We start from the raw sequence: 26,113 nt of genomic DNA, 5'->3' as shown, positions 1-26,113 counted from the left end.
CAGAGCCGATCAAAGTGCAGGCAATACGGTATTGACAAGAAGGACACAACAACATGCCAGGCGTAATCTAGTACGATTAAAAGTGCCACCAGTTAAAGAATAATAAGTCCGAACCCAAGAATAATAACCAGAGTTAAGATGATGTCCCAAATACCCTTCAGATCAAGAGACACCCAATACTCAAGAAAAACAAGCAAGCAGAACGGACGGACCTGCGGTTTGTAGATTATCTGATTCGTGTGATTAATATTTCAAAACATTGATGTTGGAGTTAAAAAGCCAAAACCAGTACATCGTCGCTGTCGGGCGGAAACCTCGTATGTCCACCTCTTCCTCACTCCGTGGGAGAGCTTCACGGCATATTTCTCCTCAAGAAGAGTCGCAACGAATCAACACGTCTTCTGAGGTAAATGTCTTCAAAACACTGGGCTCAAAGAAAAAAAAATCTTGACCCCCGCTAGTTCTGGTGCTCGTCTGAGGACAGGAATTTAGCGCAAGACAATCCACTGCAACGCGGACTAAACCCTGTGCACTGCAGATAAGGTACGGCGTTTTTTGGAGATACGAGGATTCCGCCTGACAGCGACGTTATGCTGGAAATATTATTGTATATTGTATATTGTAATATTGTGTTTAGCTCGGGTTCTGTTAAAAGAAACGGTCGAGAACGGTGTATAAGTGAAATAATAGGAGATTAGGAACTTACCTTCTGCAAAACAGACATGATGCAAGAAGTGAGAGATGAGACGGACAGAGACGGACAGATTGAGAGAAATAACAGAAAAACAGAAATATATGAAAAGTACGACACGGAAAGAAGTATTTTGACTTTGACTACAACACGAGACTACGGAGGGGGGGGGGGGTTGGTTAGAGAAAGGCACGTGAGACCAGGGCTGGGCGATATGGCTGAAAACTGTATCACGATATCAGGGTTTTTATATCGGTCGATATCGATAATTATTGATATTTTTTATGACCCATTTAAAATAAGATATATTACATTTAAACATTTTTATTTTAAACTTAACCTTCCTCTGGTCATAATCCCCTCAGTTATTAAGACAGAAATGTCACCAACCAGGAAAACTCAAAAAAAATTATAATGTAAACATAAGTCTAAAGTCACAATGAACACTTAACAATTCTCTCTTAACATTTAGGAAATGCTTAATAAAGTGTAATAAAATAGTGCAGTGTTAAATGTAAACAAGGACGACGGTCTTGCATAATGTGCAGACGACATTGGTGTGACTACGGTCAGACTTATAATATCCATACTTATAAACTGCCGTACTGGCGCGCTGACTTTTCCTCTTTTATTTACAATTTCCTCGCTCGCTTCGGCTCATTTTCTGCTCATCGGTCGCCTGAAGAGGAATCCAGCAGAACGGCACGGGACGACGATATGGCGCAACCAAACGTGATACTGTTACATGATTGGCTGTTAGCGTGTCACTCCCTACGTTGCTAGGTTACCAGAGAGCGAGTGCCTTTGTTAATGCAACCAAACTTGCTTCGGCGACCTCCGTTTTCTTCCGACGAAGAATAAAAAATATCGGACGTTTTATCGAACACATTTTTTATCGATATCGATCACGTGTCTATTGTACGGTGGCCGAGAAGTGCAAAACAAATTAACAAATCCGAAAACAAATTAACAAATCCGAAAACACAACGACAAGTCAGACAACCCGGAAACGGTAGTGTATCGTTTTTGAATGGAAACTTACCGATCATTGGACAAGACACCTGTCACTCAAGATATACAGGTATGGAATCTTATGTGTAAAGTTCAACGTTTAAATATAAGAAAATAACAGAATTAATCCACAGTAATCCATTCCATCCATCCATTCCAACTTTTCCCTGCGGCAGACTGTTGAACTTCATGTATACCTTGAGTGACAGGTGTCTTGTCCAATCAAACTATACCAAACGCTTCCGGGTTGTCTGAAATGTCGTTGTGTTTTCTGATTTGTTAATGTGTTTTCTGATTTGTTAATGTGTTTCGTGCACCGATTCAGACAACCCGGAAGCGGTAGGTATAGTTTGTGAATGGAAACTTACCGATCATTGGACAAGACACCTGTCATTAAAGATATACAGGTGAATGAAAGGTGTCTCGTCCGATGATGGTAAGTTTCCATTCACAAACTATACCAACCGCTTCCGGGTTGTCTGACTTGTTAATGTGTTTTCGGATTTGTTAATGTGTTTTCGGATTTGTTCATTTGTTTTGCACTTCCCGGCCACCGTACTATCGCGATACATATCGTTATCGTTTTATCGCCCAGCCCTACACGAGACTACAAGCAGAGAGAGTAGATTAAGATGATGAGAGGCTGTGTGGCGTAACACAACAGCATCCTTGTACTACACTCAACTCCAGAACTGTCACCCTTTAGGAAAACGAGACTAAAACTGTCGTTAAACAGTAAAAGAGTTACATTAATTCTCCAAATGTCCGAGTAGAAATTTCTGCGTCTTTTGATGCGATTTTTTTTTTTTATTTATTTGTTGCCATTTTCTTAAAGGGTCCAAAATTCTGGAGTGCCCACAGTCAGAAATGTTTCATTACTCCATCTAAGATAATTATAATATTTTTTGCTACGTTAGCAGCCAGCGGCTTTCTCCAGCTACCTCCAAAAGGTGTGCGGTAAGAGGTCTCCATAAGATTTCGATGCGGTCCATGTTCACCAGGCCCGTCTCCAACAGCTTAGCGACCGCAAACAGAGATGGTTCCTGTTGACCAGATGTGAAGAAATGTTAGAAACCTTCAAACGTTATGAGTCATATGTAGATCCTCACCTATTGAGTAAAAAACTAGGCATCCGGAAAAGAAAGAAACCTACGTAGAAGAGACGTCATCTATAATAACACTCTGGTGTTTATAACAGTTTATAATCACACCCTCCAGTGTCACCTAAATGAGGATGAGGTTCACTTTTGAGTCTGGTTTCTCTCGAGGTTTCTTCCTCTTCCATCTAAGGGAGTTTTTCCTCACTACAGTCACAGTATATTCTGTAAAGCTGCTTTGAGATATAAATAAAATTGAATTGAATATTTTAATAATAACCTGACCGAAACTGCCCTGTATTAGGTTTTGTTATTACAGCCCCTTTATGTTCGACTAATTTTCTAACACGACTCGTAACTCGTTTGCTCTCGTCAAAATCTTCGTTGTAATAGAAAATGTAGAGATTTGTTCGTCTGTTTCGTTTTTAATGGGTCACAAGCGTAAATACATACAGTCTGATATTAGTCTATGGTCGGAAAAAGATTACAAACGTCACCTGAGCGGAAAAGTCACCAGGGAAAGTGCTGTCGGCTTCGTTGCACGACTAGATAATTATAGAGATGATAATGTTTTCAACTATTTTGTCTGCTGCATACATCATTTAACTGCTTTATTTTTTATTTGATGTTTGTTTATGCCTCATTGCTCAGTTTATCAGCTACAGAAAAATCAAGCTAGCGTCCCAAAATGCCTCGGTGGTTCACTAATGCCCCTTTTCCACCAGAAAGAACCGGGTGCTGGTTCAGAGCTAGTGCTGGTGCTGGTTCAAAGTTGGTTCCACTGGCGAACCTTCTAAGAACCGGTTTGCCTTTCCATCGGTTAGAGAGCATCACAGAGCCGAGTCTGACGTCACCGTATACGTGTCACGTTACACAGCAACGTTAGCGCAGCAGCGACAAACACAAACACAACATCAACAATGGCGGATGTTGCTTTACTGTTAATGCTCATGTCTTTGTGAACCTACATTAGCACCCAAACGCGGCAAATCCAACGTGTACGTGCAGCTCCATGTAATCTGTATAAACGGAGGTTGTAATCGAGAAAATACATAACGTTATTTTATCATTAACACAGAAAAAAGTTAGCCATAGCATGTAGCTACTTACTGTCATGTGTGTTGATAATGTATCATATCGCGGTAAAGTAAAAGTGTATTAAACATTAGTATACTTAAGGTACATTATCAAATGCGCTAACAGTAGCCCCGCCCACAGCCCCTGACACAAGCGGTTCTTAAGTCTAGACCAGCAACGTTTTGGTGCTACTTAAGAACCACTTTTCCTGGTTCAGAGCCGGTGCTTTGGCTGTCGAAAAAAAAGAAAGAACTGGTTCTAAATTAGGCTCCGAACCAGCACTCAAACTGCCTCGGTGGAAAAGGGGAATTTGTGCCATTCGATTATAATCAAGTGCCCGTTTTCCCGAGAGTGAAGACTGTATAATGTATAATGTATGTTTCTCACTTAAATAGTCTCTCCAGCGGTCTTAACAGTTACTGAATATAAAGTCATACTGGTAAAAAAAAAAAATTGGTATTGACTTCTGGACCATGCTGATAAGGTGTTATAAATAAGCCACATCAGTTATTGTTGTATTCTTAGCTAACACACGTGTCTATATAACTAACGTAACACAACAAAGGGCTGAACGTGTTAAGATGGCTGTGAACTCAAGCGTTTGACACGGACCTTGTTATTGCCGAAAGCCATCTCCATAGCTTCCATGGACAGGGAACACAAGGCATTAATCAGATGATGAAGAGAGACGTCATCCAGGTACCTGCACGCACAAAAACGTTTAATACGGCAATAATCCGACAGTCGGTGACACGCGACATGATTACACGCAACTTACTGGGAGCTTTCAAAGAGTCTGGAGAGGATGTTGGAGATGACCGGAAGGTCCGTCATTACGGCAGTCGTTAGAACCTGTGAAAGAAATAAATGCTGTTAAGGGCTTATCTGTGTGTGTAAAAAAAAAAAACACAAAAAAAAAGATGGACTTGACCGAAGCCGATTAAACATACAGTGCTGGGACCCTCCGCTGCTCTCCCAGGCTTCAGCGCTCCACCGAACCCTGGCTTCAGCCCCAAAATCCATACCAGGTGCTGAGGGAAAAACAGGACAGGTTTGTAGGGAATAAATAAATATACTTATTTATCACAGCATTGATGCAAGGTAATAAATCAATGTCACTGTTACTCGTCGCCCTCAGGCACCGAACGACAAGTTTTTGGTGCCGATTTTTTTTGCATACCGTAATTTCCGGACTATTGAGCGCACCTGAATATAAGCCACGACCACATAAATAAGCCGCACATGTCTATAAGCCGCAGGTGCCTACAGGTACATTGAAACAGAAGGAGCAGGAAGTTGGCCGCATATTCACAGATTCGAGCTAAACGCTGTTACTACACAAAACGCGGTTGTAGCTGCGTCTCTACATTACTACGATAGAAAAGAGGTGTTATTTGTGTAGTAACAGTGTTTAGCTCAGGAGTTATTGACTCGGGAAACTCCAATCTGTGAATATGTGACCAACTTCCTGCTCCTTCAGTTCTCTCCAGCGCTGTTAAGCTGATCCTATATTAACACGTCCTACTTCTTACCTTATCGTAAGCCTTTCTTCACTTTCTTTCTTTGTTTTTATCCTCCATGTCAATGTTAAAACCGCTTTCTGCTAATGTCACACACGCGCACTGAACACTCTCTCCACCCATATTGACAAGCCCCGCCCCTTTCTGCTCATTGGCTATACGTTAGTTTTGATTTTTGTTTTGATTTTTAGTTTGTCGTCCCGACTCAGTTTTCTGAAGCATTTCTCAAACATCGGAGACCCCACCTTTAACCCGTTCGGCAATTTCATTGGTCTAATGAAAGCTTCATGCTGCCAAAAAACTGAACACGTCACAGAATGTTGTTTTTTTTTTTTTTTTTTAAAATGTGAAAGAGGGAAAAATCCATATATTAGCCGCGTCATTGTCTAAGCCGCAAGGTTCAAAGAGTGGGAAAAAACTTGCGGCTTATAATCCGGAAAATACGGTAAATAATTGAATTTTTTTTTATTTCTTTCCTTTTCTTTTCTTTTTTTAAAACAAAGAATATATACGTTTACACACCATCTGTTGGCAAACAAATGGATCTGCAAACGGGTGTGTTATTACCTGCAGGGTAGCAAGCACTAGCTGCCAAGAGGTTCCCAGCACAGCTCCGTGACAATGAGCTAAACTCAACAGAGTCCGCATACACTGGATGTTTTTGGCTGTGAGCTAAAACGAAGAGAAAAACGGTGAGTCGGGTTTATTTCCCAGGAGGTAGGAGGGTGAAGTGGGCTGGTTGGGGGGGGGGGGGGGGTGTTTAAACTATGGGGCTGTATTTTTGTCTTACCACCACTGTGCCCTGGGGTTGTGCACTGAGCGGTTGTCCTACAGCCACCACCTGCTGATGAGACTCACTGGACGGACTGATGATCTGTACATTCTGGCCTTGAATAGAGTATGCTGCAACACACACACACACACACACACACACACATACCAAAAGGCTGCAAACACTCACCAACCGACATGTGAATACCGACTAACCCATACAGAATGACTTACTTTTGTTGGAGAGGCTAGCTGCGTTGCTGCTGAGTACCGTAAGAGCATAGTGTGGGGGAAGTGAGGCTTTACAGATAGCAGTGATGAAGGCGTCTCGAGGAGTCACCAGGCCAAGGCGACCGCATAAAGACGCCATAGTCAATTCGGCCTTTAGAATGTTCTCTGTGGCCGTCTCGTCCGTACTTTACCGTAGACACACACACACACACACACACACACAAACGTTTCCAACATGACTATCTCTGTATTGGATCGTGTGTGTTCTGACAGTCTGACTGAACGACGTCTGCTAGAAGGCTCCACTCACCTGGCGTCTAGTAGAAGACTAAGAGCTGCTAGAAGACCACACCAGCACGCACTCACCATCTCTTCCCACACCTGCTGGGGTTCTGTAACAAACACACATTTTTAAAACGAACATTTATAAACAAACAAACAAAAACAAGCCGAAGACTAAACATCTTTCATAATACTTCAAAAAAAGACTTGCATAAGGGATGAACGATAGCTTACGTGGATCCTGAGGACTTCCTTCGCTCTGCGGTGGGGCACTAAGCGTCGTCTCTTCTCTGGCAGCGGCCTGCTCTTCCTCCTTGGCCAGCTCTTTCTCGATAACAGAGGTGATGCTTCGTACGAGGTCGAGTAGGGCGCTGAACGCCACGGACATCGCGTAGCCCTCGGGAATGGAAGGCGGTTCGACTTTATCCAACATCTCCAGACTAGTGAAGAGGAACCAAGGAGACGCTCAGAGAAAATCCCAAGCTACATGTTCTGATTTGTGAAAACTTGTGACTGCACGTATGTCTTTACTGACTAGGTGGCTTTGGCGCTGCCCTGCACGCTGACGCTCATTAGAGGGATCCACATGCCACGGTATTCGAATGCAGCCTGCGTGCTCAGACCTCCAGGACCGCCTGGTGCTCCTGGACCTCCCTGAGCTGCGGTCTGGGCACCTGATACTGAACCACCTGACAGGAAGCAAGAAAGGATCAGAAGGAAGAGAAAGAAGACATATAATTAGAGGCATTCTTTATGAAGTGTGTGTGTGTGTGTGACATAACATGTGTGTGTGTGTGTGAGAGAGTGAGAGAGAGAGAGACCTGCAGGTGTGTTAGCAGAGACATTTCCTGTGCTGGGTACAATGAAAAGAGACTGGATGAAAGAACCGAGTGCATTGACGATGTCTCGGAATACTTTGGTTGAGTGCTGCTTCATGTCATAAGACTGGCAAAAAGACCTACACGCAGCACAGACACACATACAGCGAACGTATAAGAGCCAGAGTAGAGATGCACAATCAAGAGCTGATCATTATTTAAAAAAAAAACGTCTGTTTCGTTGGTTCTCACCGAAGTAAATGTGGCTGCACACAAAGCCTGTGTACAGACTCCACAGCCACGGCTCTGAGCCACTGAGGCTTCTCACCATCCAGAAACTTCACCAAGAGAGACAGGAAGATCTCACACTCGGTCACCTGCGCGATCATCAACAATACAGGTGCTATTAGGTCAAAACATCTGCACGACGGCAAACGCCACCCCTTTCCTGACGCTGTTACGCGGAGCTGTAAAGTGTAGCGTAAAGTGTGACGTAATGCAAGATTACGTTTCTCACCAGCAAGCTGTAGAAATGCTTGATCAGTACGGAGACGACGCGCAGCAGACGCATGCAGATGGGGAAATAGGGTTTCTCGACCGGGGCAGGTGACGCGGCGCTGCTGCTGCTGCTGCCCTGACGGAACTTAATGTTGGGCGAGAAAAGCTTGATCACCAGAGGACACACGCGCTCCTTCAGCAGGAAGCTGAACTCCTGGTGCTGAGATGGGACATCGGGCAGATCGTTTCAAAAAACGGTTACACTCACACAGGATAATAAAAATAAAAAAAAAATAAAAAAAAACGTACAGCAAGTTTGTCTAAACTAAATATCTAATCTAGGTAAAGAAAGACGCGTTCGCTTACTTGTAGAAAAACTCCAGGGAAATCATTTAAAACGGACTCTAGAAGTTCCAGCCCGAACGTCCGAGTCATCTCCGTCATTCCCACCAGCCAGTAGGGGGCGTCAGCGTTCACCAACTGACACAAGTCCTAGATGGTAAAGATGAACGACGAGTGAAGCAGAACTTCCATATGGCATCAAACTGACAATTATCTACAACCAGAAAGTTTCCTGACATCATCATCTTTTAGCTTTTTTTATTTTATTTTTTATTTCTGGCATTAAAGCCAATGTTAACATTTGAAATCACCAAAACAAACACGCCCCTAACCCAAATGGGTGTCACCCCTGTATTGATAGCTCCGCCCCCACATATACATACTTAACCCAGGTATCTATTATGTCGGAACCTGTTGGGGCGGCTGGCCGAGGGGATATTTTTATCAGTAAATGAACACAATGAGTAATACTATGGTGATACAAATGTGTTTTTGTAGTACTGTGTGTTGTACCGTGAAAGGTTTAGCTCCGTTTCACGCCGAAGACGACGTTCGACACCTAGAACCCGAGACAGAGGTAACGGCAGGTATCCGCCATGTCAGTGTTTCAATCGCTTTCTGCTAATGTCACACATGAGCACTGAACACTCTCTCCGCCGCATATTGACAAGACACGCCCCTTTCTGCTCATTGGCTACACGTTTGTTTTGTTTGTCAGCCCGACTCGGTTTTCTGAAGCGTTTCTCAAACATCGTGCACCGCACCATTAACTTAAAATACGATCCTTAGAATCTAATGATCAGCCCACCGATAAAGCGCTTATATAGAGATCTGCTAAAGAGGAGATGTGTGTGTGTGACTGTTATATCGTACCTGAAATAGCATGTAGGCATCTTTAGCGCTTGGTCTGAGCGTGCTCACAGACCTGCGGTTACTGTTAGCTTGAATAACAGGAGGCTGCTCCGCCATGCCTGAAAGGAAAGACAAATAAGAGACGTGCTTGACACGGGGTGTTGAACCGAGTACTTAAATTCTTAAGAAACAGAATAAAAATCGATCTAAAAACGTACCAGAGTTTACATTTACAGCGTTTGGCACACACGCTCTTATCCGGAGTGACTTACATGTATGTCGTTTAGTAGAACAAAACAATACGAACACGTCGGGTCATCAGTACGGACAGCGTATTGTTTGCAAAATGGATCATTTTTTTCAATATTAATGTAAAATCTCTGTTTAATTTTCATGACACGGAAAAATTTAAATAAGGACCGTCAACTTATAGACCTGTAACCTTCGAGTCTGCAGAAGAATTCTGCATGTTAAAAAAACAACAACAAAGAGCTCAGAATCAAGTTTATGAGTCTACAAAATGTTTAAAAAAAGATGTATTTGTGCTTCGATGACAGCCAGGATGGTTTACCTTCGGAACTAATAGCGACAGCGACTAGTCACCTTGTGACCCCACATGAGAAGCCTAGAAAAGGTCAATGCAAGGTCAGGCTTGTCCTTCGGGCATTTCCGTCAACGCGAGCAATCCAGTAGTCCTGGGTGTCCTCCACTCGGTCAGCCATAGAACAGCCGTGTTTACATACGTAACCTTGTCCTACGTCCTCATATTCTCCATCGTCAGGATGGACAAGGTTTGTGCGAATCATACAATCCCCCAATCTTGTAACATTTAGCTAACGGTTACTGATGATAGCGTGATGAAAGCAAGGAATACAAATATAGAACATTTAGGGCCTTTTTACACCTGGTCACTTCGTGCGTTTTCTGTGATCCGATAGCTATCCGATGGTAAAAAGACAAGGTCTAAATCACCTCCAAAACGTTTTCGAAGACGGATATAAATCCGACGGTTCAAACCACTTCAGGAGGTGGTCTGGGACGCGTTTCAGATGAAACTGGACAGGTGTAAATGAATGTGGTTGTTCAAGCCACATACGTCAGCGCTAAACTCCTCCCAAACGGAAGTACGTCACTCGCAGGCGATCTTTCACCCAGGCGTCTCGTCGGGTCTTAAAACGCGCTGCTGCCGCCAGCGAAAACGCAGCAAACAGTAAACACTGTTTTTTTGTAGCATAACCGTCGTAACCAGTTTAATCGTCTTCTTTTTGATCGCGTTCCGAAAACCGCATACACCAAAACGTGTTCTGTTTCAATTACCCCGGAAATGAGGTCAAATATATTAGCATTTTGGGCGGGAGTAGAAAGATCGGATCGATATCCGATTCGCGAAACGCGTTTATGTGGCCTGATGTAAATGGAACAAATAGATAATAGTTTTAACAAATCAGATAGTTATCGGATCAGAGAAAACACATGAAGTGACCAGGTGTAAAAAAGGCTTATACTTAGAGTGTATAAAATGTGTCCTTCTGGTCCGTATTATTATTATTATTATTATTATTATTATTAGAATTAGTATCATGCCGTTAAATATAAACGAATGAATAAATAATAATGACATTTTTTTATCCTGTGCAGATAATGCTAATTTGAGTCCCGTTATAAACGTGTCTATATTTTTGTAATGAATCTTACAGACTTCCAATCCGAGAGTCTGCCAAGTCGGTTTTATTACTTATATTCCTGTGTATGCTGCACACATCGACATGTGATACTTCATCTTACTTCCTGTACCACTGCCTGTGCCTGAGGCTTCTACATCTGCCTTTGCAGCCATTACTCATACCTTATTATCACGTTCCGGCTTCGGTGCCTTCTTGAAGGTGCACGAGAGCTCTTGAATGAAAGAGAGAGCTCTCGTTTGGCCAAAGTAAGTCATAAGCAACTAATACTGTGTCATTTCACAATGGCTGGCCACCAGCAGTCCTCTCAAACGTGGGTGTTTACATATAAAGAAGATAAAGTACAAAAAAACTACATCAGGTTCCTCTATACTTTCTCCATCACCTTTATATTTGTCGTCCTCTGCGACCATCCTTTCGAACACCACGGTGACGACCTGCCTGACCGTCGCCGCTGCCGTGTTGTTGGTGATGTTGTCTTTAGTGAAGTGAAGACGGAAGCACAGCACGATGGCCTGGAAGAAGAACAGGAAACGACCGTGTTACAAAACGTGGTATTTGGGCAACGCGTAACGTCACGGTTATGATACGTGTTTTATACGTGTGGTACCTTTGAGAGGACTTCGTCGTGTACTACTGTGTTGGTAGTAAGCAGCACTAGAACTGTTTGCAGGAGCTTTAGTTCCTCTAGGCCATTCTCCATCAGCTGCCACAACATATTAATAATGTTTCCTGCTGCTGCCTGAAAAAACACACATTTAGAGAATTACACACAGGAGCCGAGGCGCATGTGGAAGGTTCCATGCACATTCAAATATATTTATATATATATATATAATATATTATATATATGTATTTTTTAATATTTTATATATATATATATATATATATATATATATATATATATATATATATATATATATATGACTGAAGTGACAGGTTAGACTGGGAATTCGCTGTGTTTTTACTTCCACCTAGGGCTGGGCGATATGGCTGAAAACTGTATCACGATATCAGGGTTTTTATATCGGTCGATATCGTTAATTATCGATATTTTTTATGACCCATTTAAAATAAGGACCAGGAGAAAAATATATTACATTTAAACATTTTTATTTTAAACTTAACTTTCCTCTGGTCATAATCCCGTCAGTTATTAAGACAGAAATGTCACCAACCAGGAAAACTCACATAATTATAATGTAAACATAAGTCTAAAGTCACAATGAACACTTAACAATTATCTCTTAACATTCATTTTCTACCGCTTATCCGAACTACCTCAGGTCACGGGGAGCCTGTGCCTATCTCAGGCATCATCGGGCATCAAGGCAGGATACACCCTGGACGGAGTGCCAACCCATCGCAGGGCACACACACACTCTCATTCACTCACACAATCACACACTACGGATAATTTTTCAGAGATGCCAATCAACCTACCATGCATGTCTTTGGACCGGGGGAGGAAACCGGAGTACCCGGAGGAAACCCCCGAGGAACTGGGAGAACATGCAAACTCCACACACACAAGGCGGAGGTGGGAATCGAACCCCCAAACCTGGAGGTGTGAGGCGAACGTGCTAACCACTAAGCCACCGTGTCCCCGGGACTATTATTTATTTATGTGTTTTTGAATGCATATTTATTTATTTATTTATTTTGAATTGTTATTATTAATCTGCCAAAGTAATATTCAAGAGTAACCGATGACATAGAACCTTTTTTTCATTATAAGAAAATTGGAAAATAATTGCAAAAAGAAAATAATAAAAAAAATATATATATATAAATATAAAAAAAGAAATATACATTTCCTCGTTTGAGGAAAAAAAAATAAAATGAATCAAGATATATTAAAATTTAAACATCTTGGCATTCTCAACTGAAATCAAATCGAATTAGAGAGATTCCCGTCCCTGTATTCGGGGCTATAATTGACCACAGTAAAAAGTTTGAAAGTGCTTTACATCCTTATATTGGGCATCATTTGGTCAGGCGTTTATTTACTTTATGACCTTCTGAGCGTTTTCCGGAAGCTCGTTTTTTCCCTGGACAAAAACAGCATCTCACTTCAGATGGAAGTACAAAGTGTAGATAAAAAGATTTATCTGGAGGAATGTAGACGTGGCCCAGGGGGTAGATCATGGGGGAAGCTTATGGTTTCTCATAGAAGGCTCTATGGAAAATAAATAAATAGGTTAATAAATAAATAAATAAATAAATAATGTTTTAAAAAGTTTAGTTTTGGCAATTCAAACTTCATTAAACTAGACTGAAACTCTGATCTACATATAAGCACAAAACATTAAAAAAAAAGTAACAAACAAACAAATTAATAAATAAATTTAAAATAATAAATAAAAATATAAAATAAAAATAAATTCAATAAATTGAAACATTAAATAAAATAAAAAAATTAAAAAATAAAACAAAATATAGCTGCAAGCAGCGATGACGGGCCCTCGCACGTTTTTTTATCGCTATACGGTGCCTCCCAGAAAACAATGCACGGTGGGCAAGTGCATCAAGTGGGTAAATATCAGTGGACTATTTTATGTTGTTACTGACCCATTTGGGGACTGTAGGTAAATGAAACCCCACATTTTAGACAAATGGGGGCGCTAGTGAGCCACTTAAGAGACACACCTTGGTCTGACCTTTTTGTCCACACTTAACAGCCGACAAATGTGATGTATGTGTCAAATTTCAAGTTAATCTAAGCACGGCAAAAGCCTTAAATATGCCTGAAATAAAAGTAAACTTTGACACGATGCCATGGCAACAGTGTTTGAGATGTCAAAAATCCGCTCGCAATTTCGCATCTCCAGTATCTCTGCGTCATGGTGGCCAAGTCTGGTCTCAATTGCATGAATCCCCTAGGAGGAGTATTTAAAAGTTTACCGCATACAGCTGTCAAAAAATCCACCTTTGTGACTGACACACTTCCTGGTGCCTGTTGGTGGCGCTATACCAGGGACTCACATTAAGCACATCGATGCGATCGGAATCCTTGGCCGAACATACACACCACGTGTCATCACAATAAGACATTTTTTGCTTTAGATATTAGACATTTTCTGTTTCTCTGAATTGTCCATAACTTTGTCGCCTCGCCATGGCAGCACCGTTCGAGATATCAAAAATCCCTTCGCAATTTAGCAAGTGCAACGTCTCGGCATCATGTTCACCACGTTTGATGTCAATCGCATGAATTCCCTAGGAGGAGTATTTAAAAGTTCACCGCATGCACTTATAAAACAATCCAAAATGGCCGACTTCCTGTTGGGCGGAGCTCATAGTTTAGAGCACGAAAGTTGTTCGGGTCGATGAGATCTATATGCGTACCAACTCTCATACATGTGCGTACATAATTGCCCGATCTGTGCACCAATGTTTGTTTTTGCATTACAGGGGGCGCTACAGAGCCCCCCTGTCACGCCCGTATTCCAGCCTTTGCCGAAACCTAGTGTCGCATGACTCTGACATGTGTTCCAAATTTCAAGCATGTTAAGGGACCCCAATTGGCCAATGTGTGGGGGAAAAAAATAAATAAATAAATAAATAATACTCCCGAGCAAAAACAATAGGGCTTCGCACCATTCGGTGCTCAGGCCCTAAATAATAAAATTACACTAAGACTAAATCTTAGTGTATCGAGGATCTGTAACTTTAACCAAACTTTGTTAGATACTAAACAGAGCCTTTCACAAGTCTGGTGTTGTCGTCGGAGTTGAGCAGCTCGACGTCAGCTCATCCAGAGAGCGAGGCTTTATTCATCCCCACGTTGTCAAACCCCATCTCTGTGCTGCTTTATGTGACACCGACGCAATCGTGTAACTGACTCTACTGAGACCGTGCTGCAAATCAGATCCTTGCAGATCTACAGTGCTAAAGGCTACGTAGTGCCGGCAGGTTTACAGCAGGGTATAAACGAGGAAGTGGATAAAACAACAACCTGTTTTTTAACCGCCGTAGTGAAGTGAAACGAAGGGATCCGATTTGTACGTGTTAATATATTATAATAGTCTGTGGTAAGCTGCTGCACATGCGATGGCGGTTGAAATTGTTTTTTTTATAAAAAAAAAATTAAGGGGCGTGGCCAGACAATCCCACCGTGAGCGCGCGTGTTAAATGTCTGTGTGTGTGTGTACAGTATAACCTTTTTATTACCGTGATGCACAACCCTCACTCACTCACTCACTCACTCACTCACTCACTCACTCACTCACTCTTATCCGAACTACCTCGGGTCACGGGGAGCCTGTGCCTATCTCAGGCGTCGTTGGGCATCAAGGCAGGATACACTCTGGACGGAGTGCCAACCCATCGCAGGGCACACACACACGCACACACACACACTGTCATTCACTCACGCAATCACACACTACGGACAATTTTCCAGAGATGCCAATCAACCTACCATGCATGTCTTTGGACTGGGGGAGGAAACCGGAGTACCCGGAGGAAACCCCCGAGGCACGGAGAGAACATGCAAACTCCACACACACAAGGCGAAGGCGGGAATCGAACCCCCAACCCTGGAGGTCTGAGCTAACCACTAAGCCACCGTGCCCCCCCACCCCCACCATGCTATTGGCTCACATTTAAAATCTAATTAAATGTCTAATTAATATATTGAATGATGTAGAGCGAGAGTGATCTATTAGCACAGTACATTGCGAAATCTCAGGAATAGAACACTGCTGACTTTAGGAGATTAAAAATACGCATGATACAATAGCGCAGTGGTTATACGTGTGTGTGTGTGTGTGTGTGTGTGTGTGTGTGTGTTGCAAAACTCCAGGACTTGTATTCATAAAGTTTCTAAGAATAATCTCAAAGAGCCTGTTTAATTCAGCTTCAAAATATCTAACTAGGAATCTTATGTTCAGAGAGAATCAGGACCGGTCTCAGAAATACGACCACGTTTATCTTAGAGAGGAGGCGGAGCTAAACCCGTTACTAGGTACTTTTGAAGACCGTGATTGGCTGTCCAATAAAAAACAGGAGCGCTTTTAAAATCTGCTCTATTATAAACCTTGACTTTGTCTCTATGTTAAGATATTTGAGGTTATATGGTGTAAGGATTACGTTGGTGAGCGATCGTATTAGAGATGTTCTAACGTCTGTATGTTATAAATGTAATAAATATAATGTAAATGTAAACGTCTCCGACACAGAGCAGAAATGTCATAAAGACAAAATGATATCGTTTCTGCCTCTGTGGCATTTCAGCTCTGTTTCAGAGATGTTCGAGTCTCACTAAATGACATCATGACAGAATATATATAAAGTCTGAGATGTGATCTCTAATATCAGGTCACAACAATAATCCCTACACGATCTAATCTGTATCATCTTATTAACTCACTATCAGTATTAAATATTGTACACAACACGTTTCTTCTCCTTCTTCACCTTTCAGTCATTTTCTCCTCTGATAAAGAAACTCTTCATCCTCTTAAAAGTCCTCCTCACTGCTACTAACACTTTTTGACCTTATGAGCTCTTTTAAGGGTTAAGATGCTTTATGAAGGACTTTTATCTTTACTGTGATCTTCTTAGTATTTCATCACTAGGACAAACTCTATACACTAAGAATCATCTACACTATGAATTGTGGGCTCTTGCCTAAGTTTAAAGTTCAGGGCTTTATGTACCTTCATAAATAATGCGGTGTAGCATCTTTTAGTCTGTGAACCCCAGCGATTACGGCAGAGCGCAGAGCATCCGGTGAACCCGGGGGGTGCGACAACAGAAATAAAAGACCGTCTGAGTTACTCTTTAAATACTTAATGACGCGTATAAGCCACTGCATGTGCATGAGAAGCAGGTCCGGTTTGAGACGTGTGAAGACGTGCGCACCTCTGACACCACCTCGTGGGACATGAGTCTCTGAATGGCGGCGAGACACAGCTGGGTGATTTTGGGCTCTTTGGTTCCGCAGCCCATCAGGAACGGCTGCACCACCTCGGAGCTGTTCTCTTTCAGAGCTGAGGAGAACATGAGAAAAGAGAGAGAGAACGTCAGTAGAACAAAAACGAGGTCCTGTGTCAGTTCTGAACGGGAAAAACGCACACACGTGTACAGAAATAACAAGGTGTCTAAGTCCAAAAACATTTAAAATAACTCGGCGGATTTACCGGCAAGGATGTCCGTGTTTCTTGCAGCGATGGTCTTGATCTTGACGATGCCGGATTCTGCAGCCTGAAAACAAAATAAAAAGGAGATGCTCAGCGAGCGCCGTAACAGGTATAACAGTCATTTAGCCCTGATTGGTTTATTTGTTCCCTAAGCAGGGGGTCTCCAGTTTACCAAACCTGCTTAGATTTAACTCGGGTGTTCGAGGAAACGACGAAAACACTCAATCCTGCAGTTACAGTACGTGGGTGTTAATAGCGGCGATAAACGAGATTAAAACGGTGCTTTCCGCAAACCGACCGCTGTGCAGCGAGAGAACTTCTGCCTGAACCAAATTGAACCGTTTACACTCCCTTATGCGAATTCCTTCATTATCTGTTAACACGCGTCTTTTAGAGCACCACAGCCGGCTAAACACTTTAAAAACCTCTTATGAGGGGGTTTTACTCGAAGCGATGCGTTTTAATTAGAAAAATGTCTGCAGCTGATGTTAAGTGATATGGAGTCATTTCCGAATGTAGTACTATGCGTACTAGGCGAAATGTCCCCAAATAGACTTCATCTGTTTTGTGACAGTGATTAGTGGTTAACACAACACGGGTTCTCGTCTGCGTTAACTCCGCGTCGTTACATTCGTCCGAACGATATTGCGTCATTTGTTGTTCATTCCGCTTAAACTTCCTCCAAACTCCCTGACGACAGATTTTTTTTTCTCTCTCCTGGCACGAACACAAACTGTCTACGCAGCCCAAAGCTGTGCTCGCTATGGACTTCTTTTTCATATCCGCCAAAACTCAAACTACTTACTCAGCCAAATTCTTCTTTATTACTTCTCTCTCTCTCTCGCTCTGTGTGTGTGTGTGTGTGTGTGTGTGTGTGTGTGTGATGAGAAAACGAACTGATTACCGTTCTAATAATGCAAAGATCGAAGGTGCTCCTAAGAGACGCTTTCTTTTTCATGCGGCCTCGCTGACTTCGTGCGAGCGTACGCTATACGGCCAAAAGTTTGCGGACACCTGACAGTCACTCCCACGAACGTTCCTGATTTGCTGTCGTAATAACCTCCGGTCTTTTGGAAAGGCTTCCTGATAAGATGTCGGAGCGTGGCTGAACGTTCAGCTACAAGAGCTTTGTTGAGATCAGGTACTGATGTTGGATGAGAAGGTCAAGTGGTCCAGTTGGATGAGATTAGACCTCTGTGTAGGATCTAACTTGATCTTTATGGAGCTTGGTTTGTGCACAGGAACGTCAGGCCTCTTGGCTCGCAGCTACGATGCTACGGCGTACCAGAGGAATTTTGGGATCCGAACTCGATTGAAATAAAAGCTATTTCTAAACCCATGTAGTAATTCCGTTCTCGTTCTATTGGCAGACTGTGTTAATAATTTTAAGCGTCTACTTCTAGAAAGAAGCAAAAGAATCAGCTAAAAATGAAAAATGAAAGTAAAAATGACTAAAAATAGGGTTAATATTCTATTCTATTGGTCTATTGTAATCTTATAAAAAGAAATATATTTTTTTTTATATTTTTTGCTGTGTGTTTAGTTCGGGGTGAAGGACGACACCACAAAGAATAAAAAATAAATATATATTTTTAATCTGTAAGATTTATTTAATTACCCATCTCAGAAAAAGCAAAAAAATTAAATAAAATTAATTAATTACTCAGCTGACTAATTGTTAGGTATCCATGGCAACAGTTGGGTGGGACGATGCTGTCTTTTTTGGAGTTATGCTGTACACGTCTACCGCCAAAGGTACCGACGATGAGACGCAGAAGGTCTGGAAGCTTCTACGTTGCACATTTAGAGCTAAAGCGTTAGGGTAAGTTAAATATTACACTGTTTGTTAAACCAAGATTACTTTTGCGTACTGATGGAGAAGCCATGACAGTGTTTAAAGAACAAAATCACATTACTGGTCATTCATTCATTCATTTTCTACCGCTTATCCGAACTACCTCGGGTCACGGGGAGCCTGTGCCTATCCCAGGCGTCATCGGGCATCAAGGCAGGATACACCCTGGACGGAGTGCCAACCCATCACAGGGCACACACACACACTCTCATTCACTCACGCAATCACACACTACGGACAATTTTCCAGAGATGCCAATCAACCTACCATGCATGTCTTTGGACTGGTGGAGGAAACCGGAGTACCCGGAGGAAACCCCTGAGGCACGGGGAGAACATGCAAACTCCACACACACAAGGTGGAGGTGGGAATCGAACCCCCAACCCTGGAGGTGTGAGGCGAACGTGCTCATGGAACACATTAAACATTCAATACCTTAACATTATTTAAACCCAACTTTGACATGTGAAATATGTTAAGTGCAATATCTCAGCCTCAACTAAAACATAGTTTATTGGATCACTTATGTTAATGTTTACATTTGTTGTGTATAAAATCTTTAAGGTTTTGTGTATTTTGTGTACATCCAAAATCCCTGCTACTTTTTTCTTATTGACAAACTGCATAGATGAAAAATCTTACACAGACCCCTAAAGACTGACCCTTTCTATGGGACTAGACCTCTATAGCTGTAGACAATTCTGCTGGACTCGGCTGTATATTTCTATACATTTTTATATACATTTCTATGGGACTACAGTTCTAGACATTTGTGTTGAAGTCAGCAGTATATTTCTATACAATTCTATGGGACTACAGGTCTAGACATTTGTGCTGAAGTCAGCAGTATATTTCTATACAATTCTATGGGACTACAGCTCTAGACATTTCTGCTAAAGTCAGCAGTGTATTTCTATACAATTCTATGGGACTAGAAATCTTTAGCTCTAGACATTTCTGCTAAAGTCAGCAGTATATTTACATACAATTCTATGGGACTAGACCTATAAAGCTGTAGACATTTCTGTTGGAGTCATAAGTATATTTTCATAAATGTTAGATTTTCCGACAGTGCAATAGAATAGTGCCAATTTTGTATCGTTTATATCGCATATCGTTTATATCGCCCATTACTAAATTCTATGGGACTAGACCTTTATAGCTGTAGACATTTCTGAAGTCAGCAGTATATTTCTTTACAATTCTATGGGACTACAGGTCTAGACATTTGTGCTGAAGTCAGCAGTATATTTCTTTACAATTCTATGGGACTACAGGTCTAGACATTTCTGCTAAAGTCAGCAGTGTATTTCTATACAATTCTATGGGACTAGAAATCTTTAGCTCTAGACATTTCTGCTAAAGTCAGCAGTATATTTCTATACAATTCTATGAGACTAGACCTTTATAGCTGTAGACATTTCTGCTAAAGTCAGCAGTATATTTCTATACAATTCTATGGGACTACAGGTCTAGACATTTGTGCTGAAGTCAGCAGTATATTTCTATACAATTCTATGGGACTACAGGTCTAGACATTTGTGCTGAAGTCAGCAGTATATTTCTATACAATTCTATGGGACTACAGGTCTAGACATTTGTGCTGAAGTCAGCAGTATATTTCTATACAATTCTATGGGACTACAGGTCTAGACATTTCTGCTAAAGTCAGCAGTGTATTTCTATACAATTCTATGGGACTAGAAATCTTTAGCTCTAGACATTTCTGCTAAAGTCAGCAGTATATTTCTATACAATTCTATGGGACTACAGGTCTAAACATTTGTGCTGAAGTCAGCAGTATATTTCTATACAATTCTATGGGACTACAGGTCTAGACATTTGTGCTGAAGTCAGCAGTATATTTCTATACAATTCTATGGGACTACAGGTCTAGACATTTGTGCTGAAGTCAGCAGTATATTTCTATACAATTCTATGGGACTACAGGTCTAGACATTTGTGCTGAAGTCAGCAGTATATTTCTATACAATTCTATGGGACTAGACCTTTATACTGTAGCTGTAGACCATTTCTGCTGGAGTCAGCAGTATACAGTATTTCTATACAATTCTATGGGACTACAGCTCTAGACATTTGTGCTGAAGTCAGCAGTGTATTTCTATACAATTCTATGGGACTAGAAATCTTTAGCTCTAGACATTTCTGCTGAAGTCAGCAGTATATTTCTATACAATTCTATGGGACTACAGGTCTAGACATTTGTGCTGAAGTCAGCAGTATATTTCTATACAATTCTATGGGACTACAGCTCTAGACATTTCTGCTAAAGTCAGCAGTGTATTTCTATACAATTCTATGGGACTAGAAATCTTTAGCTCTAGACATTTCTGCTAAAGTCAGCAGTATATTTCTATACAATTCTATGGGACTACAGGTCTAGACATTTGTGCTGAAGTCAGCAGTATATTTCTATACAATTCTATGGGACTACAGGTCTAGACATTTGTGCTGAAGTCAGCAGTATATTTCTATACAATTCTATGGGACTACAGCTCTAGACATTTGTGCTGAAGTCAGCAGTATATTTCTATACAATTCTATGGGACTACAGGTCTAGACATTTGTGCTGAAGTCAGCAGTATATTTCTATACAATTCTATGGGACTACAGCTCTAGACATTTGTGCTGAAGTCAGCAGTATATTTCTATACAATTCTATGGGACTACAGGTCTAGACATTTGTGCTGAAGTCAGCAGTATATTTCTATACAATTCTATGGGACTAGACCTTTATAGCTGTAGACATTTGTGCTGAAGTCAGCAGTATATTTCTATACAATTCTATGGGACTACAGGTCTAGACATTTGTGCTGAAGTCAGCAGTATATTTCTATACAATTCTATGGGACTACAGGTCTAGACATTTCTGCTAAAGTCAGCAGTATATTTCTATACAATTCTATGGGACTACAGCTCTAGACATTTCTGCTAAAGTCAGCAGTGTATTTCTATACAATTCTATGGGACTAGACCTTTATAGCTGTAGACATTTCTGAAGTCAGCAGTATATTTCTATACAATTCTATGGGACTACAGGTCTAGACATTTGTGCTGAAGTCAGCAGTATATTTCTATACAATTCTATGGGACTACAGGTCTAGACATTTCTGCTAAAGTCAGCAGTATATTTCTATACAATTCTATGGGACTACAGGTCTAGACATTTGTGCTGAAGTCAGCAGTATATTTCTATACAATTCTATGGGACTACAGGTCTAGACATTTGTGCTGAAGTCAGCAGTATATTTCTATACAATTCTATGGGACTACAGGTCTAGACATTTGTGCTGAAGTCAGCAGTATATTTCTATACAATTCTATGGGACTACAGGTCTAGACATTTGTGCTGAAGTCAGCAGTATATTTCTATACAATTCTATGGGACTAGACCTTTATACTGTAGCTGTAGACCATTTCTGCTGGAGTCAGCAGTATACAGTATTTCTATACAATTCTATGGGACTACAGCTCTAGACATTTGTGCTGAAGTCAGCAGTGTATTTCTATACAATTCTATGGGACTAGAAATCTTTAGCTCTAGACATTTCTGCTGAAGTCAGCAGTATATTTCTATACAATTCTATGGGACTACAGGTCTAGACATTTGTGCTGAAGTCAGCAGTATATTTCTATACAATTCTATGGGACTACAGCTCTAGACATTTCTGCTAAAGTCAGCAGTGTATTTCTATACAATTCTATGGGACTAGAAATCTTTAGCTCTAGACATTTCTGCTAAAGTCAGCAGTATATTTCTATACAATTCTATGGGACTACAGGTCTAGACATTTGTGCTGAAGTCAGCAGTATATTTCTATACAATTCTATGGGACTACAGGTCTAGACATTTGTGCTGAAGTCAGCAGTATATTTCTATACAATTCTATGGGACTACAGCTCTAGACATTTGTGCTGAAGTCAGCAGTATATTTCTATACAATTCTATGGGACTACAGGTCTAGACATTTGTGCTGAAGTCAGCAGTATATTTCTATACAATTCTATGGGACTACAGCTCTAGACATTTGTGCTGAAGTCAGCAGTATATTTCTATACAATTCTATGGGACTACAGGTCTAGACATTTGTGCTGAAGTCAGCAGTATATTTCTATACAATTCTATGGGACTAGACCTTTATAGCTGTAGACATTTGTGCTGAAGTCAGCAGTATATTTCTATACAATTCTATGGGACTACAGGTCTAGACATTTGTGCTGAAGTCAGCAGTATATTTCTATACAATTCTATGGGACTACAGGTCTAGACATTTCTGCTAAAGTCAGCAGTATATTTCTATACAATTCTATGGGACTACAGCTCTAGACATTTCTGCTAAAGTCAGCAGTGTATTTCTATACAATTCTATGGGACTAGACCTTTATAGCTGTAGACATTTCTGAAGTCAGCAGTATATTTCTATACAATTCTATGGGACTACAGGTCTAGACATTTGTGCTGAAGTCAGCAGTATATTTCTATACAATTCTATGGGACTACAGGTCTAGACATTTCTGCTAAAGTCAGCAGTATATTTCTATACAATTCTATGGGACTACAGGTCTAGACATTTGTGCTGAAGTCAGCAGTATATTTCTATACAATTCTATGGGACTACAGGTCTAGACATTTGTGCTGAAGTCAGCAGTATATTTCTATACAATTCTATGGGACCAGACCTATAAAGCTGTAGACATTTCTGCTGGAGTCATAAGTATATTTTCATAAATGTTAGATTTCTATAGACCCACAGCATATAGACCCTTTGGGTTGTCATTTCGAGACTCAATATCTCAGCCTTAACTAAAATAAAGTTAATCGGATCTCTTATGTTCATGTTTACATTATTTGTGTATATAATATTTCAGTGTTTTGTGTATTTTGTGTCTATTTATTTGTGCACATTTCTCTTCTTCTTGACAAACTGCACGGATGTTTGTTTACTGTGTTGTAACCTTAAGCCCAGCCCTAAAGCCTGATCCTGGAACAGAGATGAAGTTTAAACTCTTACCTCTTTGACAGGAGGGAATTTCTTCTTGCACTCCATGGACAGAGAGCGCAGATCCGTCTGCATGTTCTCCAGCAGTTTCTTCACCGCTTCTGGACTCGTGGTCGCAGACATGTTTCCTTTCTCTCAACTCTCAACAAAAACCGTAAACCAAAAGAGAAATTTAGTTGGTGTAAAATGTCTTAAAAAAAAAAAAGGCCTAAATCTTCTGTGGCACACAAACGTCCATTGACACCAATGTTCTCACTGCTTGTGTGGAGAATCGATGGCATCCATCCATGTGTGTTCACTGAGCTCCCCAGACCTCAGCTACAACACTCACTATCATCTTTACAACACAGACACGACCCCGGGCTTTAACACACACGCTTTATTCGCTAATTTCGCTCCAAACTTTAGTGTTTGCTGCTTTCTCCATGGCGAGACCGACGCTTCCGATCCCACAATGCCTGTGTGCTTACTGACACGTCACACCGACTTCCGTAAACAGAGACCGGAGTCTGGGGAGAAAAAGTGTAGCGCCTCCTGGTGGTCACTATATAGTGAAGCGGCGTCAGCGTTATTAGATAAACTGAGGGGAAATAATTCTGTGGGATTTAGATCTCTACAGCTGTAGACATTTCTGCTGAGGAAAGAAGTATATTTCTATAGATTTTAGATTTCTACAGTATGTTACTACACCTCTACAGCTGTAGACATTCCTGCTCAAGCCAGCAGTATATTTCTATACAATTCTATGTTACTAGACCTCTATAGCTGTAGACGTTTCTGCTGAAGTCAGCAGTATATTTCTATAGATATTACAATTCTGTGGTATTAGACCTCTACAGCTCTAGACATTTCTGCTGAAGTCAGCAGTATATTTCTATACAATTCTATGGGACTACTGCTCTATAGCTCTAGACATTTCTGCTGAAGTCAGCACTATATTTCTATAGATATTACAATTCTATGGGATTAGACCTCTACAGCTGTAGACATTCCTGCTCAAGCCAGCAGTATATTTCTATAGATATTAAAATTCTATGGCACTAGACCTCTACAGCGCTAGACATTTCTGCTGAGGAAAGAAATATATTTCTATAGATTTTAGATTTGGGATTAGAAATCTTTAGCTCTAGACATTTCTGCTGAAGTCAACAGTATATTTCTATACAATTCTATGTTACTAGACCTCTATAGCTGTAGACGTTTCTACTGAAGACAACAGTATATTTCTATAGATTTTAGATTTCTATGTTACTACACCTCTACAGCTGTAGACATTCCTGCTCAAGTCAGCAGTATATTTCTATACAATTCTATGGGACTACTGCTCTATAGCTGTAGACGTTTCTGCTGAAGTCAGCAGTATATTTTTTAATAGATATTACAATTCTATGGGATTAGAAATCTTTAGCTCTAGACATTTCTGCTGAAGTCAGCAGTATATTTCTATAGATATTACAATTCTGTGGTATTAGACCTCTACAGCTCTAGACATTTCTGCTGAAGTCAACAGTATATTTCTATACAATTCTATGTTATTAGACCTCTACAGCTCTAGACATTTCTGCTGAAGTCAGCAGTATATTTCTATACAATTCTATGTTATTAGACCTCTACAGCTCTAGACATTTCTGCTGAAGTCAGCAGTATATTTCTATACAATTCTATGTTATTAGACCTCTATAGCTGTAGACATTTCTGCTGGAGTCAGCAGTATATTTCTATAGATATTACAATTCTATGGGATTAGTCCTCTGTAGCTCTATAGCTATTACAATTCTATGGTATTAGACCTCTATACTGTAGCTCTAGACATTTCTGCTGAGGAAAGAAGTATATTTCTATAGATATTAAAATTCTATGGGACTAGACCTCTACTGCTCTAGATAATTCTGCTGGAGTCAACAGTATTTTTTTAAATAGATACAGTATTACAATTCTATGGGATTAGAAATATTTAGCTCTAGATATTTCTGCTGAAGACAGCAGTATATTTCTATACAATTCTATCTTACTAGACCTCTATAGCTGTAGACATTGCTGCCAGACTCAGCAGTATATTTCTATAGATATTACAATTCTGTGGGATTAGACCTCTACAGCTCTAGACATTTCTGCTGCAGTCAACAGTATATTTCTATACAATTCTATGTTACTAGACCTCTATAGCTGTAGACGTTTCTGCTGAAGACAGCAGTATATTTCTATACAATTCTATGTTA

At 40.8% G+C, this 26,113-nt stretch overlaps 1 protein-coding gene across 2 annotated transcripts in view; it reads right to left on the bottom strand.

Moving 5' to 3' along the window:
• Window positions 1–24,384, bottom strand: part of mon2 (MON2 homolog, regulator of endosome-to-Golgi trafficking) — a 36,147-nt gene extending 11,763 nt beyond the window's left edge. For both annotated transcript variants that reach the window (XM_060887301.1, XM_060887302.1), the window contains exons 1-20: window positions 23,907–24,384; window positions 17,019–17,082; window positions 16,741–16,868; window positions 11,483–11,614; window positions 11,258–11,387; window positions 9,212–9,309; window positions 8,363–8,488; window positions 8,016–8,216; window positions 7,751–7,875; window positions 7,502–7,638; window positions 7,216–7,369; window positions 6,915–7,120; window positions 6,709–6,790; window positions 6,402–6,583; window positions 6,187–6,299; window positions 5,964–6,068; window positions 4,827–4,907; window positions 4,655–4,728; window positions 4,489–4,579; window positions 2,644–2,745 (exon numbers count right to left, since the gene is read on the bottom strand). In XM_060887301.1, the coding sequence (XP_060743284.1) occupies window positions 2,644–2,745; window positions 4,489–4,579; window positions 4,655–4,728; window positions 4,827–4,907; window positions 5,964–6,068; window positions 6,187–6,299; window positions 6,402–6,583; window positions 6,709–6,790; window positions 6,915–7,120; window positions 7,216–7,369; window positions 7,502–7,638; window positions 7,751–7,875; window positions 8,016–8,216; window positions 8,363–8,488; window positions 9,212–9,309; window positions 11,258–11,387; window positions 11,483–11,614; window positions 16,741–16,868; window positions 17,019–17,082; window positions 23,907–24,017 (2,442 nt within the window). In that variant the 5' untranslated portion in view covers window positions 24,018–24,384. The remainder of the gene's footprint in view (window positions 1–2,643; window positions 2,746–4,488; window positions 4,580–4,654; window positions 4,729–4,826; window positions 4,908–5,963; window positions 6,069–6,186; window positions 6,300–6,401; window positions 6,584–6,708; window positions 6,791–6,914; window positions 7,121–7,215; window positions 7,370–7,501; window positions 7,639–7,750; window positions 7,876–8,015; window positions 8,217–8,362; window positions 8,489–9,211; window positions 9,310–11,257; window positions 11,388–11,482; window positions 11,615–16,740; window positions 16,869–17,018; window positions 17,083–23,906) is intronic.
• Window positions 24,385–26,113: the final 1,729 nt, after the last annotated feature.

Source organism: Tachysurus vachellii, chromosome 14 (assembly GCF_030014155.1).
Source record: "Tachysurus vachellii isolate PV-2020 chromosome 14, HZAU_Pvac_v1, whole genome shotgun sequence".
Lineage (NCBI taxonomy): Eukaryota > Metazoa > Chordata > Actinopteri > Siluriformes > Bagridae > Tachysurus > Tachysurus vachellii.
The sequence above is the reverse complement of the archived record's forward strand: the minus strand, read 5'-3'. Positions and strand labels throughout refer to the sequence as shown.